General features: G+C 40.0%; 1 protein-coding gene across 1 annotated transcript; it reads right to left on the reverse strand.

Moving 5' to 3' along the window:
- Positions 1 to 9,281: 9,281 nt before the first annotated feature.
- On the reverse strand, positions 9,282 to 9,890 carry LOC137294351 (protein PBMUCL2-like). The gene has a single exon (XM_067825357.1). It carries the CDS (start codon positions 9,888 to 9,890, stop codon positions 9,282 to 9,284), a length of 609 nt encoding a protein of 202 aa, XP_067681458.1.
- Between the last annotated feature and the right edge of the window lie 7,606 nt (positions 9,891 to 17,496).

A 17,496-nucleotide genomic window follows, 5' to 3' on the forward strand; every position in this document is an offset into this window, starting at 1 on the left:
TTGTATAAATATATTGACAATATGTACATACTTGGAGTTGTGTATATTCATAGACTGATGAACATAATTACAATGAGTATTCAGTACGAGTTTTGACAACAGACTGAACTGCCGACCTAAGAAAATACACTTTCAAACTGGACTTGACCAATATGTCAAAAACGTTATCTGAAAGTTACCAGACTGAAAACAGATGGCGGTGTCTAGGGCCATCATGGTTTCAGTTTGCCTTCCCCTTCAGTCCATTATTAACTTCAAATTAAAGACTTCTTCGACTTTAAACCAAACAATAAAACACAGCGCAAACTTTATGCGTAACATATACCCAGTTTTTGCATGAAAAACATTCATATATTTTCATAGACATCAGCGTATGCATAAATCGTAACCTTTTTCGGCGTATTTTATCGCGTAAAATAAGCTTTCAGTTTAATCATGCTTTGGGATATTTTTAATTATTGAAATTTTAAATATTTTGAATATAAAAATTTGCAGGACGTTGTGTGTTTCATAGCATGACAAATGACAAGAATGATTGATCCCTGTTATCAATGGTGTTGTCGATGTCACTCTGTACCACTTGACACGGAACAACAAGTTACTAAATCACTGAGGAGGTACAGATCAACAAACAATTGCTTCCATTATGTCAACACATGCTGATGACATTCGTCAAACTGATAAATAAATATCACAGCATTGTGTAACAACATTTCACATTTTGACTTATGACCTTGTACCCTATATAACCTTTTTATGGAACGCAAACAGGTGCGTGACCTATTGGCTCATATCAACACGCACTTTGTATTTTGTAAACTAAAAATCAAATTTGATTCCTTGGAAGGTTGTTGAATGGAATTCGAGGCCTGGAAATCTCCTTGAATGCAATGAGTGTGAATAGTTTTTCTGACAGGCTTCCTACCCTAAAACACACGGTAAAAGTTTGCCATAACTACAGATTGCATCTGATTAAACTCAAGAAATGTCCGATTTCTTCTGATCTTTGCTAACAAGGCGGAGACAAGTTAGCTTGTTGGGTGTTACTGTCATCGGGGAGCCTATATGTTGTAGAGTATCCCTGCTGTCATGAAGCACGCGTCCAACATCAGCAGACTGAACGTTTCTGTAAAAGGCGTACATACCCAAACATTCCCATACTAAAACCACTCTTTGCCTAATGGTTTACATACCAAATATCTGCAACCTATACCTCTTCATGCCGTATGGTTTACATGCCAAATCACCTGAAGACAAAGCGTATCTATAGAATAATGTTGCATATCGCAGAGAATAAGCCTATATGCGATAATGTTTACATACCAAAACAAACGCTAAACCTAATTTGTACTAAAACCTTTATGCAATATACCCCTACAATAAACAATATACGGTGGCACAAGGTCATTACAACACACGGCTTTCAACGTGTTCAGTATCAAAATTCAGGAATCATGTTTATATTGCTACAAAACACTTTTCATTATCATAGGAGATTTCAGCTGAAAACACTAGATTGCATGAGTACGATTTCATCAGGAGTACAGGAGTATATATATCGTTGTTCGAGGAAACGTAAGCTTTCGTTCATATCACATGCACAGGCAAGTCAGTTGTCCAGCTGAAAAGTTTGCGGGAACATACGATGCAAGTCAAAATAGAGAAAACTGCATGATACATAATTTTGGTCTCTGACTGTAAATGTGAATTTATCTACTTTTTTCAAAGCTTTATTATTGTTCCCATCGTTACAAAAAAAGTCTGACATATGCACAAAGAAACAGATAACACTCATCAATACCTTTTGAGCAAGAGCAATATGACTGTCTTTGAAGTCTCAAAAGAAAAAGAATTTTACATTAACATGGAAAGTTGTGAAATGTGGACAAGCAAGGCTGGGGGTGTTGGGGTATGGCTCCACATGAAGGAAAACTCGAGGGTTGGATGGTTGGAGTCTTTCCTCTTGTCATACGTCATAAATGTATGTTTTGGGCCACTCAAACTTTACACAAAGATCTAAAGACCATAGAGATGCTGCTGTTTACTGGTCTCTTGTATGTCTAGTTCAAGTTGATAAATCAGAGAAAGGATGTGTTTTATGACCTCTGCGAAACTATATCAGGTTTCACCTAAACGTCTTAACCTTGTCTGTTGCATCTGATATTGCCAACCCAAGCATACATTCTCTCGTGTGTAACAGACCAGCATTAGTTTCTCGTTATTGATCACTGCTTACAATAGTCGTGTCATATGAATAAACATGAGTAAGTTTAGTTTTACGCCGCTTTTAGTGAGTGAGTGAGTTTAGTTTTACGTCGCACTTAGCAATATTCCAGCTATATGGCGACGGTCTGTAAATAATCGAGTCTGGACCAGACAATCCAGTGATCAACAACATGAGCATCGATCTGCGCAATTGGGAACCGATGACATGTGTCAACCAAGTCAGCTAGTCTGACCACCCGATCCCGTTAGTCGCCTCTTACGACAAGCATAGTCACCTTTTATGGCAAGCATGGGTTGCTGAAGGCCTATTCTACCCCGGGACCTTCACGGGCCCCGCTTTTAGCAATATTACAGTAATATGAAGGTGAGGGATTCACACATTGCCTATGTGGGGAATAAACAGCACGTATTTACAAGCGCATTGGCCATATCACTATACCAGCTTTTGTGCGTGATGTACATAACAGTATTTGGTATTTTAATATTGTTAGAACCTTTCTTTCAACAGACTTTTCTTTGTTTCTTATGTACTGTTGAGGAAACATAGTTGTTTTTGTGGGGGTATTTTTATTTGATAGTTGTTTCACAAACGAATATATTCTTATATTCAAACGTGATCGAAAAACACTAAACTCCGTCTCCTTTCGATATGACTGAAGTGGTTTTCGAGTTGTTACTTTTTAACTGCTGTTGACCTCGGTTATACTTTTTCAATATTTAGAACTTATGGATTTGTACTTCTAGTATTGAAATGTAAGTCTACCAACCGGAGTGCCACGCCAGATCGTGCACGCTTGCATTTACAAGGAAGGGTTCCCAGAAACTATCGTGTGTGATTTTGAATCAAAATGAATCCAAATAAAGAACTTGTTGATAAATCCAATGAATAGTGTCAGTGCAGAAGAGCTTGCCCGTCCCAACGTCCGAGATGGTGAATTTTGTGGAGGCTGGTGTGAGAGAATGATTGTCACCTTTATGAATATTGCCAAAATATGCCAGAATAATAAAACAGATGAAATTATCACAAACGAAATTGATGAGATATGTTTGCTATAAGAACAGAGTTCTCTCCCTTGGCTTCTTGAAAACGAGTGGAGAACAGATTTTGGCAGGACTGGTAAAAAATGTGACCAGCCAGTCCTGTGGACAGGCTAGATTTTCAAGATCTTTCTTACACTAATAATGTAAATAGGCAGATTTAAGCATGGCGCATATGTCGACATTGCTCATGAAACGTTGCCAGTGCATTACAAGCACAAGTTGTCCTACTATCATGGTCGTTGGTGCCTTGGTGATTAAGGTTGTGAACCCCAATCAGTTGACCGACATTGGAAAAGTATCTGGGTTTTCTGCCACGAAAACAGCCCTTCTGACACTGAGGCATCGTCAGACTTCTCAGTCTTACAAGTCCAGCGCTTATAGGGTGACCTAGCATTCCATGTCTGGCTTGCACGTAAAGGGGGTAACAGCCCTGGGCTGACGATGAACCTCACCAGCCTGACTGCCAGGAACACCAGAACCCTCTCTGCTCCATGTGTAGTTATTTTAATCTACGAATGATAAAAATGGACAAAAGCATGATAAGCATAAAAACGTAAAAAACAGAGCGCATTTTAATATTTCGACTGTATATGTGTTTAACATTCACTATGAAGCGATGGTGGTCCGCGGTGTTTGCAAAGTAGGGATGTCCTGTCCCATCGGTGGCACCTGTCATGTTACAGTCAATATTATTATTCACCTGAAATAAACTGGAATTCGACACCTGAGACTCGGTGATGGGTATTAATGTCCAGACTCTTCAACCATGATGGGACGATGGCCGAGAGTAGTGATGTCCAAACAGTTCAACCATGACGGGGCGACGACCAATAATCATCCAGGAAGCAATGATTTCATATTTTGTTTAAAAGTTGTAATTCTTTTAAATCTTAAACAGTTTATGTCTATTCTCGTTATCGTCCGTCTTATATGCCAAAACATGGTAGGCTTCCAGAGCCCGCCCCTGAGTTTACTTACACCGAGGTGATGTTGATACAGTGACCGTCATATTTATTTGTCATTGAGCATATACATCCAACTCTATCCGTCGTCAATCAGCACCCCAGCTGATGGTAAACCTGGCCAATTAGCCAATTAGAGTAGCACCCTTGACGGAGCCCACAACTGGGGTCACGCAAGGATATGCAAATCTGACAAAGTAAGCAAATATTGTGATAGGAAATACCGTTCTCGTTTTGGGTGGGATACCTGGATGACGGGGTTCCTAGCTACCAACAGATGTGTGTTTAACCCAACTCTGCACATAGCGGCTCCTCATCGCCTGCATCATTGCATATCCCCCTATCGCACCCTTCTGGTCGAAATCATTGAATGTCACACCCCTTTTCATTCATATCGAGATGCCCCAGCCCACCTGTCCTAAGCACACAAATCTATTTGACATTCCATCTATTTTTGGAAATGATCGCAACCCATTTGTCGGTGCATCTGCTAATCAAACCCGTCTATTCTTATGCCCGATCCCAACCGGTAACATCGTCGCAACTGCACATGACTCCTTCGTATTTGGGGAGGTCCCATCCTTTCCTTCTACAAACCTTACATCACAATCGTCCATATCATTATCCAATCCCTGCCGTTAACCAATCATAATGATCACCCATTCCGCATCATTGACCAATCACTATCCCATATCTGACATTAACCACTTACGACCATGATCCCATCCCTACTTCTGAAACATCACAATTATTACCCCCTCACTACTATTACCACATCCTAACCATACTGAGCAGCAAAAGAACCGCAACTCTTGTTATTTTTAAGTTGTTAATTAGGAATAAACACGAACACTTACTGCTATATTTAATTTTTTCGAGATTTGCATTTCATTGGCTGTTCAGTACATTTTCTCATAAGTAATTTTATATAGGAAGAGTTAACTCTTAGTCTCACCTTTAACTTCCACATTCAATAACTACCTCGTCCCTCCCTTCACACACACACACCCCAACCCCCACCCCTCCCCCTTGCCCCTTTTCAACGCAACAAGTCATTATACCTACCCTATCTTTCTCTATCCCGGGACACACCCAGGACATCAACGCTTTCACTGACGTAGGGTAGCCATACCCCAACCCCGACTTCCTTGCACCCTCTCCTCCGAGAATGTTTTCATTACCCCACAAACTAGTTGTCCCAACGATGCGCAGGATCCCGCTACTTCCTGTGTTCACCCATGTCACCTTTGTTCACCTCTACACGTGGATTAAATCTTCAGCAGAAAACCACACACCCATTGTGTGGAGGCACACACACATTTGCGCAGCGACAACTGACAAATATTTGATATTTAATTTTGTTTCTATACATAATTGACGGGGGTAAGCTCTGTCAACACTGGTCTGATCTATTCTACCCCGGGTAGTTCACCATACACACAGGTGTACGACACACCGACACATGGGGTAGACCTTCACTGTCGACAACCACCCGTACTGACATCAGTTTAAAACTACGTTCGTTTACACATTTCCGAGCAAACTTGGATCCTCTTATCCTCTCCGATTGCCTAGAAAGCTATGTGCCCTCTCCACTTTAATGCGTTGAAGGTATCTGGCGTGTTCAAAGGGCTAACTACCATCCGGGGAAATACAACACCGACGCGATATGTTTACGGAAGCGAATGGGTAATGAATATATTGCAATTTTCAACGAGTATGATAATGTATATTCATTTGCGGTAAAATGAGTATAAAGGATCTCTAAAACAGGTTAAAACATATGCTGATATGCTCATAACAATCGTGTTTGGTCCTCTACTAGAATAAACTTGACACTCAATCCTCATATACCTATATATAAGTAGGGATATTTTATTGCAGTAACTTAAACCAATGACAGTGAAAGTATGATGTTTTAAGTGAGAATAGTCTGATATCCATCGGATCCTATCGCTGAACAAAGCTGAGGCCGTAAGCGCTCTAGGGCAGGCAGACCAGTGTACACGACAGGAAAACTTCAGAAAACAACCTTGTGACTTTAATAAACCGTGCAAGGATGGTAAGCCAGATTTACCATTTTCGCTCGTGGGCAGATACATTTTGTTTTTCTTTGAACCAAACTCTCAAATATCACAGATGTAATACATCTAAAAACAGGGGTAAAACGGTACTGATCACAGATCTTATTCTGAACGCTGAATAGGCCAGGAGATGGTTTTGCCCGGCATAGGCGTCATCGGCTGTAAATTTGACCCCGACCTCTTTAACCTCCATCTCATCAGCCGTTGCTTCCCATAACACTTTACCTTACCTCACACATAAATGTCGCTTTCTGACTGGCTGAGTGCTCTTCTGTTACTTTCAATGTACCCCGGTTACAAGAGAGCGAAATTGGCTATGTACCCAGCTGGCAATGCCAAACTCATTTGGCGCTTCCTTGTTGTAATTCTTTTTTCTCGAATAACATTGAATCATGTATGATGTACGGAAATTACCGATATTTTCCGAATGCAAGTCGATGGAGGGAGAATCTGTTTTTGTTTTGCAAAACCTTGCGATGGCTACTAAAACTTTTATGCCTGTGACCCAAACAATTCAAAATTAGCCTTGAGATGTTCGGGATGATAAGTACATTCTTCACTGGTACCTCGGGGCCCATGGGCTGATGTAACCTCGATGTTTGTCTATGTTCCTTGTTCCTGAGGGTGCCAGTGAAAACCGTATAATGCGTCTCCAGCAGATATGATAGCATTTCTGTTTGCCAGTACCATATTGATGACGAGATACGTCTTGATGAACACCATTGCCCCTTACAGCGGGACATACAACATATAGAGCGGCTTCCTGGACGTTCCATCTTTAACGAATGGTGACTTATTTGGTAACAGTTGACATTCACGATGCATATTAAGTGAAGAAATTAAGAAAATAACATTTCAGACCTGTTTATTTACCGACATAATTGTAATCTAGGTCCGCGACCGTAACCTAAGGCGAACCCTGACTTGGTTCCGTCTGCCGACATTATGTACATCCATATCATCTCTGTAACGATTCCTGTGTGCTTGTTTTAGAACTTGAGGCTTATGTTCTAAAATAATGCTTTGTTACATATTCTACAAAAACAACCCAAGGACCAACTCCATTTGTATGACATGCCCAAAAGTATTAATCATTGTTATCTTCACAAAAAACCTTTGACACTTAACTTATTTAAGTATTACATACACAACCTAAATATCACTGTGCCTTTTGAGGTGAAAACAAAGCCTGTAACTAGTTCATTGACGTCATTATCGCAGCAATAAAGTTTACAATAATGCCTTGCCTCCCACTGATATCCCACAGAGTTGCTTATAATTTCTTCAACTGGCATCGTTTACGTCAAATGTTTAAATAATGACATGTCCGGCAAGACCTCTAACAAACCTGTAACTCAATGACGTTGAAATACAGTTTAAGTAGTATATCGACGTCAGTGGCTAGCGTGTCTGACACACTCATAGAAGGGTAATATCTTCAACTTATTTCACATGAAATGATTAAATGATGTCACGGCACTGGCCGGTCACGGCATTTGGCCCTGCTCACTAAGCTGTACTCTGCGATTTTCTGACGGCAGATTCCTCGTAGCGTTGTTAGGCAGAGCTCGAGCACATTATTTTTTCAGATAGAAAAAAATAGTGCCGGTAGCGGCATCGTGATGCTGTGAACTTCTCAACAGTTTACATGTTTGTAGGCTGTGCGACCTTCACGGCCTCAGTAACAACCCCATTACACAAAACAGCGTTGTGTTTAACTCAAGGGTATATACCACAGGCTTAAATGCGATTGGCCTGCATTCTGTTTACGAAACACGCCGCTATCAGGTCTTACATAGACAACAACGTTGAAATATATAATGTTAAGAGAGGTGTTAAAAATATATATCTCAAGGAAAAGCTGGTGATTACAATCGACTAACCTTTCCCCTGTAACAATGGAACTGACAAAGACACCAGGTGGTCCAATAGGTCGTAAAGTCATATAGGCTCGATATTAGTAGGGAGGAGTGGGATCATGTAGTGGTTTCAATAAAACTGACAATAACAAAAGATCAAAACAGTTGTGCGGAAGCTTGTATTTTATAAGCAGCGGTCAAGCAGGGCACTAGTAGGCTCAGGCTGAAACACGTTCTTGTTCCTCGTAGACACGTCGTAATACTACCTTGTCACTTTTAATTGAGATGTAAAACATTGGACGAAAAGGAGAGAAAGAAAATAACACATAAGTAAGTCATGGTTTTAGGGGCAAGATTATGACTTTCATTTGTGAGAGTATGCTACATATCAAATATATTTTTTCATAAAGACATTTTACAACCAACTGATTGGTAACCTTGCGAGGGAAGTTTATCAAAAGTACACAGCTTGCCTCTATTTGATTTCTTTGGCACAAGTAAGTGTCTAAATTATGCTTATACGTACAGATTACCAACATTAACTTCTGATTACCAAGCCTGAACACATGAAGACGTTTGGAGATCATGTATGACAAGACTATTGTTTGCTGATGGGGTCTTCAGATCGGTCGAATGAATCTCGTTCTTGACATTTGTGTACAAAGCTTGGTGTTTGACTTGTCACTGCCTAAGCGACAAACTCCCTTATCTATATTCATAAGACGTCGACAAGGGATCAGTACGTTTCAGGCGATATTATGAGCTTGCGTCCGCGAAACACCATGAAACTGTATGATATTAGGTATTGGCGAAAAGGTGAGCGTTTGCAAAGACAGGTCTATACGTTCACCTAAAAAATACACACTGGTACAAGGGAAAAGAGATAACCGCAGTGGGCATCACTGTTTTGTCACCGATGCATCAAATTCATCAAGCATCCACGGACAGCCGGCGACCAGCCATAGCTTCAAATGCGGGTGGAAAGCAGCTTCGAGTAAACCAAATGGGATATGAAACAAGGTATTCAGGTGTGTACTTTCATTAAATGAGGGAAAGGTATTAATAGAGAAAATAATATGACTCTTCAATATATCTTTGGCCATTTGATGTCACTGAGACTTTAAAAACTCTGTTGCGTAAGTAAAACTCACCGAGGAGAGGCAGGTAGTGATGACAACTTTCTCTCTCACTGTCCCATAGTTTCGGACCACTTTCTCTATCACTGCCCCATAGTTCTGGACCACTTTCTCTCTCATTGTCCCATAGTTCTGGACCACTATCTCACTCACAGTCCCACAGTTCTGGACAAATTTCTCACTCATTGTCCCATACTTCTGGACCACTATCTCACTCACAGTCCCACAGTTCTGGACAAATTTCTCACTCATTGTCCCATAGTTCTGGACCACTTTCTCACTCACAGTCCCAGAGTTCTGGACAAATTTCTCACTCACTGTCCCATAGTTCTGGAACACTTTCTCTTTCACTGTCTCATAGTTCCTGACCACTTTCTCTCTGACTGTCACATAGTTCCTGACCACTGTCTCTCTCACTGTCACATAGTTCCTGACCACTGTCTCTCTCACTGTCCCATAGTTCAGGACAATTTTCTCTCTAACTCGACCACAGTTCGGGACAACTTTCTCACTCACTGTCCCATAGTTCTGGACCACTGTCTCTCTCACTGTCCCATAGTTCCGGTAAACTTTCTCACTCATTGTCCCATAGTTCGAGACAACTTTCTCTTTCACTGTCCCATAGTTCCACTTTCTCTCTCACTATCCCAGTGCTAAAGTCACACTGTCGACCTAAACAGTGCTACTCTTAAATTTATCAGTTGGATTTAGATGCATATAGTGTTCCCCTTCATTTTTAGGAAAGTCGCCAAGTTATATCACTAGACCCTGTCCGATTTGAATCTCTGTGGAAAAACCTGTGTCACTGTTCCATTACATGGAATATTCTGACCTCTGTCAAAAGATTCTCGATACAATCATGAGAACCATACGCCCCCTGAGTGAGTGAGTCAGTCAGTTAATAAGGTTACACACCCTTTCAGCAATATTTCAGCTAGTCAAGGCGTTAATTACAATGTGTCGCTGGACACAAATATCTTTGATTTAGAATTGGCGGATCCATCTAGGAACTTTAGGCATACTGGACATGCAAGATGCATCGTACTGATTCGGGTGTTTCCTTTCCAATCATATCTTACATCCTTCTATTACGTCACAGTTAATATGACGTAAAATGAATTCGAGTAATACCATAGATATACTGATTATGATATCAAATATCTTTATAGATACATGTATATATGACACAATATTACACAGTTATAGACTTTACTTTTATGTTAAATGTTTCAACTAACATGAGGCTAAAAAGTTTGTCTGAATTATCACAGTGTCTCGTGTATTTTGACAAACAATAAAGCTGTACTTTACAGATTGCGTTAATCTTTTATATATTGCATTAAGAATTGTATTTTCAATTTTGCGTAAGGTTTGTACAGATTGCGTTAAAGACGTTTTTTCACATTTAGCGTTCAGTTTTTGCATATTACGTAATGTTTTACGTTTTGCGTTAAGTGTTTACATATTGCATTAGATTTACATATTGTCTTGATTCCATATATTGGGGTTGTACAAGGGGAACAACAAATACCCTTATGTCATGTCTGTTGTGACGATACGCCTGGGGAGCAAACACCAGAATCTGCTCCCCAACAAACACGCTCCCCTCTAGACCAAGGGTGTGCTTGTCATGAACAATCATAGGATAATGGTTGACTTGAAAGCGCGCCCTCCCCCTTCCTCAAGGTCCGTCAATGGGTGGTTTATTTATGACTGATCCAAAAGTTCACCCTTCAAATACCTGGGTGTACAATATCTGTGTATTGCTTTATATTTATGTCGATGGTAAAACCAAACACCTTGTACAAAATGTGTGCAGTCTCTTCCTCGAAGTTTGGATCATCAACTGCACTCCATAACGACCCTGTCTCAAGTGGGTATGGCCGTGGTTGTCCCTGAGTCAGGGATCACGGAACCCACTCCTCGGTAGTCTGGCTGATAACACATTTAATGTGTCAGTGTAGGACTTTACCAACCGGAGAGAGTTGACCCACTATGTAGGGTCTGTCTTAAATGCCATCGGCAATCATTTGCGATTATACTTAATAAAACTGCATTCTGCCCTATACCAGTAAGTCTCGCTTCTTACGACCTACTTCCATCGACATTACCATCAGCAGCACCATCAGCATTACAGTCGTCGTCGGTGTTGTAGGGATGCTGTGATCTAGGTAGAATATATCGGAATAAGAGATGCTTCATATTAACAACTATACTTTATGAAGTCTTACTAGAAACGTTGTCCTTCCACTGATTGTTACAGAAAGCAGGTTCCTTTTAAGGAAGATTGAAGAGAAAGTTTTCAGACACGGTGTTTGACAATATGGCATCAGTTTTAGAGAATTGAAAAAGTCAAACTCTGACAATAAGGGCGGAGCTCTTCCCATTGTTTAAATTCACAAATGTCCACAGTATGGAACTATGGATAACCAATTATAGAAAACATTATTTTCATATCTCTCTCGTGTTCGGACAGAGCTACACGGTCGACATGAGTTACTTAAATGGCCGTATCTCTGTATTGCACAGCCAGAACGACGGAACAATACAATGGAAAAACAAAATAAATACAGCTCTGACAATCCTGGAATGTGACTTGTGACTGGACATCACTGTGTGCCTCACGATCGTTCATCCTGACAACTCGCCATGTGTATGCTGTGTAATTTCACCAGTGTCGATCTAGAGGTCCAGTAATCTCATTCAAGTATTTAAAGACGGTAACCCGTCTGTGTGTGCGGGCTGAGATTGTATTGCTCCCGTCAGCATTCGGTCCATCTCCAGTCCTAGTCTGGCGTTCTCCCAATTCGCTCATCTTGTTTGACTACCGAACGTCGATTTCATTAACAAGCAATCCCTCCAAACTCGGACCAGAAATTTTGACTTTATTTGCATTTTTCATCGATACTCAATGATGCTCCGCACAAGGTAAATTTGGCTTGGGGCGGATAGGGAGGTAGCCTGCCTCTCATAGCTAGGGAGGGGTGGGGGGTTGAGTTGTATGACTAGTGGGTGGGGGGTGGGGGAGGGGGTAGTGAAGCCGGTCCTGGTGCAAGAATCAATGTTGGAAATCAGATACGGTTGAGGGAAAGGGTGGAAGATGGATAGGAGTAAAGCTGACATTCAGAATGCGGATCCAGGACTTGGAAAGGGTGTGAATATATCACGTGATGTGGTGATATGTGGTGTGTCTGAAAACGGTAGGCGTGTACTCTGTACACCGCAGGTTTCGCTACTGGGATTTCTGGCAGAGCATTGTTTTTAGTTACTTGAATAGTCTTTCACTGCTGGTAGTGGTAGTGGTAGTGGTAGTGGTAGTGGTAGTGGTAGCGGCCTTTAACCGATTGGGTGGGTGGTTGGGTTAAAGACAAAGGGTGTGAGGAGAGCGGCAGGGTAGAGAGACGGTGTGTGTGGTGGTGGGTAGGGTGGTCTCAGGATGAAGATTCGGGCGACCACACTTGGAGGGTAGAGAGAGGGTAGAGAGAGGGTAGAGCGTGTGGGGAGAGAGGGTAGACAGACAGTGTGCGTGCGTGCGTCCGTGCGTGCTTGTGTGAGTGAAGGGGGGGGGGGGCTGGGGGAGTTGGGGGAAGAACGAAGAGTCAAAAGACGTTTACAGTGGGAGTGGTGTTTACCATTTTCACGTAACTGACGTGACAAAAGAAATGACAATAGTTAAATAGAGTGGTAAAGACTACGTCGTACTATAGAGTTGACTACACACATCGTCATCGTCATAAACTGGTGACTACGTCGTTGTGTAAGTGTGGGTCAAGAAAGTGTGCCGGGGGAGGGGAAAAGACCGAAAATCAGGGACTACCTAACGGCAAATATTAGCAGTAGCAGATCGTTTGGCGGGAGCCTGAGCTTGCCGTGGGCGCCATGTTCTGGAAGTGGCAGTTTGTCAGATTGGGGCATTTCCTCTAATACGGATTACAGACAACTAGGCGTGTGTGCGAGGATTTACGCATTTCGTTTGTTTTCCTAAAAGATTATGTAAAAGCAGCTTTTCAATCTGCTAATTAAATCACACGGAATTATCTTCAATTAACTATTAGACAAACACTGTTATAATACCTCCGTCTGTAATATTGAGACATGGAATTGACAGACATCAGGAAATACTGTATACACGGTGACCGGTTGATTAAAAACAAGACTTTTATTTGCCTTGCTCTTTCAACATCTGTCTTCTTAGTTTGACGGCAATGAATATTTTTATTCAAAACAAATTAATTACAAAAACCGTACATGTGTTATAAAACAACGTCGTGAATTAAACAAATCTTGATTATCAGCTGATTGCTTGTAACTCTAATCCCTATCATGGAACGGAAAATAATATAAACTCGCATATAAAATTGTTTATATTTGTCAAATTTCCCCAAACGAATAAACTCGCATATAAAATTGTTTATATTTGTCAAATTTCCCCAAACGAAAAATTCTTTGAACAATTATTCGAGCGTATATAAACAATGTGAAATCTGATAACACGATTATAATTTCTGAATGAGTGAATGTGATTATCATTGAAATGTTTTATTTCTGCCAAATATGTTTCTCTATTTAAAAGACAGACGGGAGCAAAATATCTCAAGCCAAGATGTTGACGATCGGAGTAAAATACTGGTCTGTATCGTCCATTACTAACGTTTATATTTCATCCACCTAACGAAGGGGCAAGGAATAGCCCAGAAACGTCGTGAAAACAATAAAGAAGAAGTTGACATCCATAACATTTTGTCGTTTATGTTTATATTTACGTCCCGTAAGATTAGTTCAGATTATTTCACTAAATTCGAAAATAAAAAGTTAATATAAATTTATGAAACTATCATGTTTCTTTTGTGTTTAATTAATGAAATTGAAAAATATTGTCCGTAGGAATAGTGTTGCCGTATACTGAGAGCTTTCATTATGGTAGTGTATTATGTTTCACACATGATCACAGATTGAATTTCAAAACTCAGTTTAAGATACCCGTTGTCATCATCAAGTTAATCGCTCGCCACAAATGCTGGAAATACAAGCAGATAAGGGCAAGGTGTCTCGTGGAAATGAGGACTTATCAAAAGAATTAGGCATAACAATGGCCGTTATCCTACATGGACTTCAGTAATATATATACTCTTGTCTGCAGATGAGGTCATGTAATTGGTATCCATACTTATCGCAAAGACACGTCGTGAGTCGAACAAATTTCGTTTTATTCAGTGTTCAAGCTTTGAGTTTTTATTGTTTTTTTTAACTAAATACTGTAAAGCTAAAATGCAACCGATATTCTCAACAGTGCGAGGATTGATGTTTAGTGCATGTGGTTCATTTCTAACACAGGATGTTGATCCTACATCTGATAACATCTGCGCATTGAAACTCGGAGTTTTAATTATTTTTTGCAGTAAATGCTTGTTGTTTTATGTTAGTTTTCTCAACACAGAAGTCGCTTTGTTTGGAGGTATAGGCCTTACACTGCGCGGGAGCCGTACGCATTTGTGGTCATAATCTCCCGCGTTTATAGATTAACATCTTGAGAAATATTTCACCCAAGCACTAACGCTTGAATTATAAGGAAAAGCATAATGTGAAACATTGATTCAAAAATAAAAAAAACTTTAAAATTTGCTGCAAGTCTTTTTCGATTTCTTGTGCACAACTTTTTTTTTCAAAAGAGTGTTTGATACGTTTAAAATCTGCAAATCAATACTTTCCGCCGAAGGAAACGAACGCTGATTCCCATATTTCATAAATATTTCTATGAAACGAAGCATCGCACAGTTGGAGTTTTCCATGTCGGCACACAGATAACGGGTGGTCTGAGGGAGGGGTAGCATCGCCTGGGGTGAGATAAAAGGGCAGGGCGGGAGGCAGGGGTGGAATATGACAGAGCGGCATGAGAAATATCGTAATTTGTTCATCTTGTACGGTTGGGAATAAAATATATCAGCCCCTCTAGTAATTAGCGCTCCCTGAGATGAATCAGAGCACCGCATCTGTAGAAGGGACGGGAAGGCCTGAAGGCTTCGTAGAGAACCTACTTGATATAGTAGAGGGGCAAATGTTGCTGGCTACAGCTGGTAGACAGTATCATCTCACAAAAGCCTTACACTTGCTCCACAACAAAGCGGTACAGTCTTAACCGACATGCTATTTGCAGCTTTTTAGAAACAGCGGGACAACATCCCTTTAACATTTATGTCCATTCCAAAAACAAACTCTTTCGTAATCCATACGATTCTAAAGTATGTTTTTTTTTATTTGAGGAAAACTGTGAAAGGAATACTTTACAGGGAAGCGCGTGTGAATATAGTTCGATCGAGGTGGCGATGTGGATTCGCGGAGCGATATTTCAAGAGCTTCTGACGGCAGCAGTCTCCAGGCAAGAGGGTCAAGTACCTCGTTTCCATAGTGACTGGAAATTTGGTGAACTCACAGAATTCAAAAGAAATTTTCTTCAAGTGTCCACGCGAACTACACAGCAAGTTTGAGAAACAAAGCAATCCCAATTCCTGGTTTTGTTAGCTGCTAGAATCTCCCATACACGACGTTCTGAAAGAGACTGAATCTGTTCTTTCTCTCATACAATGACGAATCAATTCTAAATTATCAATAATTGTTATTTCATTTGGCCAGTTTCCTCTAATGAAGATTATTCAACTAATATTGGCTATTACGTCTACTTACAAAACTGAACTAGGAAATACAGCGTCGTCTAGTCCATCTTTTACACGAACCCACTACCCCCTCTCCATCTCCAGCCAGTTGCCTCGTGCATACGTTACTTGACTAGGACACAAGCCCTCTCGTGGCCACATCTGGCTACTGAAGTTTTGTCAAAAGCCTTTCAAGTAAATCTTTCAAGGGTCTAAATCGGGCTCCTGCAAGTTACTGTCTATCTTGTGGTAAATATTCTTTTGTAGATTTTAACACCCGGTGAAACGGGAAGTCAATGCAAAATAATGAAAATAATAAATATCTTATTTATCATCAAATGATTATCCATAATTATTTCTTTACTAAAGCGTCTTTTACCTGAAGAATATAAATTGCTTATCATTCGTATATTGGCAGCTTGTGCCTTTATTTTCTTAAAACATACGTATAATTTATGAAATTACTTTAATGGCCATTATACTTTAAGCATTACACTATATCTTTGTTGACAAATCTATTTGGTATATTCTACACAATCGCATTGATTGTTGATTTTTTTTCTGTTGCACACTCAGCTTTTAACATTGGACGTGTAAGATGAGTTGACATCGGGATAAGGTGCGCCGTTCCGGAACGACGTATGTTAGACTAGGGTAGACTGAACCGAAATATCAGTTTTGTTTTCGATATATATATATATATAAATAAATAAATAATTATGTGAATAATTGTCGGACACAGGAAACCATCGCCTTCAAATACATACTCACAAATGTTCATGTCGGTACACACACAGTGGGTGAACGCTGAATAGTAAGGTAAAAAGGCACTCTTTATGCCATGTACCAACGTTCAGGTGATATCTAATATCAGTATCTATGGCGGGATGTTCATCTCATTTCAAATAACCTTCTACAGCTTTATGTACAAACTGGTTGTTAAAACTCGGTCCTGTTCTTGTTTTAGAAGTAAGCCTAGAATATAATTAATTCCCTTTTAATAGAAACACCAATGCAATCACTGACAACAAAAATTATACCCTGTTATCAAACAATGTAATATTGCTAGACTGGCACAGTTATAATCATGACCACAAGTGTAAATTTTGCCAGATATTATTTAAACAAAAACACAATATAGCTTCCACAAATAATGCAACAATAGCAAAGCCGCTTTAGGATGAGCGACTGTAAAAGTAAAGGAAGATGCTGTTACCTGCATTAACGCAAGGAAATAAAAAAACATACCTCTATGGGTTTCATGGAACCAAATATGATTTTCATACGCCATTTTGTTTGTATAATGCATTGTAATATGATTGAAATAATTTTCCTATATGGCAAATTCTCCCATTATTGTTTCTCACTTTAGAACCGTTCCTGAAAACAATTTTAACCACATATTTTTCAAGTTGTAATATATTTATAATAATGGATTAATTGGGCATAAATTTTCTGAAAAGATTATTGACGTTCATCTATTATTAAGAATGTTAGCTATAGTATGAATATAACAGGTGTCGGTCTCATTCACAAAA

This window comes from Haliotis asinina, chromosome 8 (assembly GCF_037392515.1).
Source record: "Haliotis asinina isolate JCU_RB_2024 chromosome 8, JCU_Hal_asi_v2, whole genome shotgun sequence".
NCBI classification, from domain to species: domain Eukaryota; kingdom Metazoa; phylum Mollusca; class Gastropoda; order Lepetellida; family Haliotidae; genus Haliotis; species Haliotis asinina.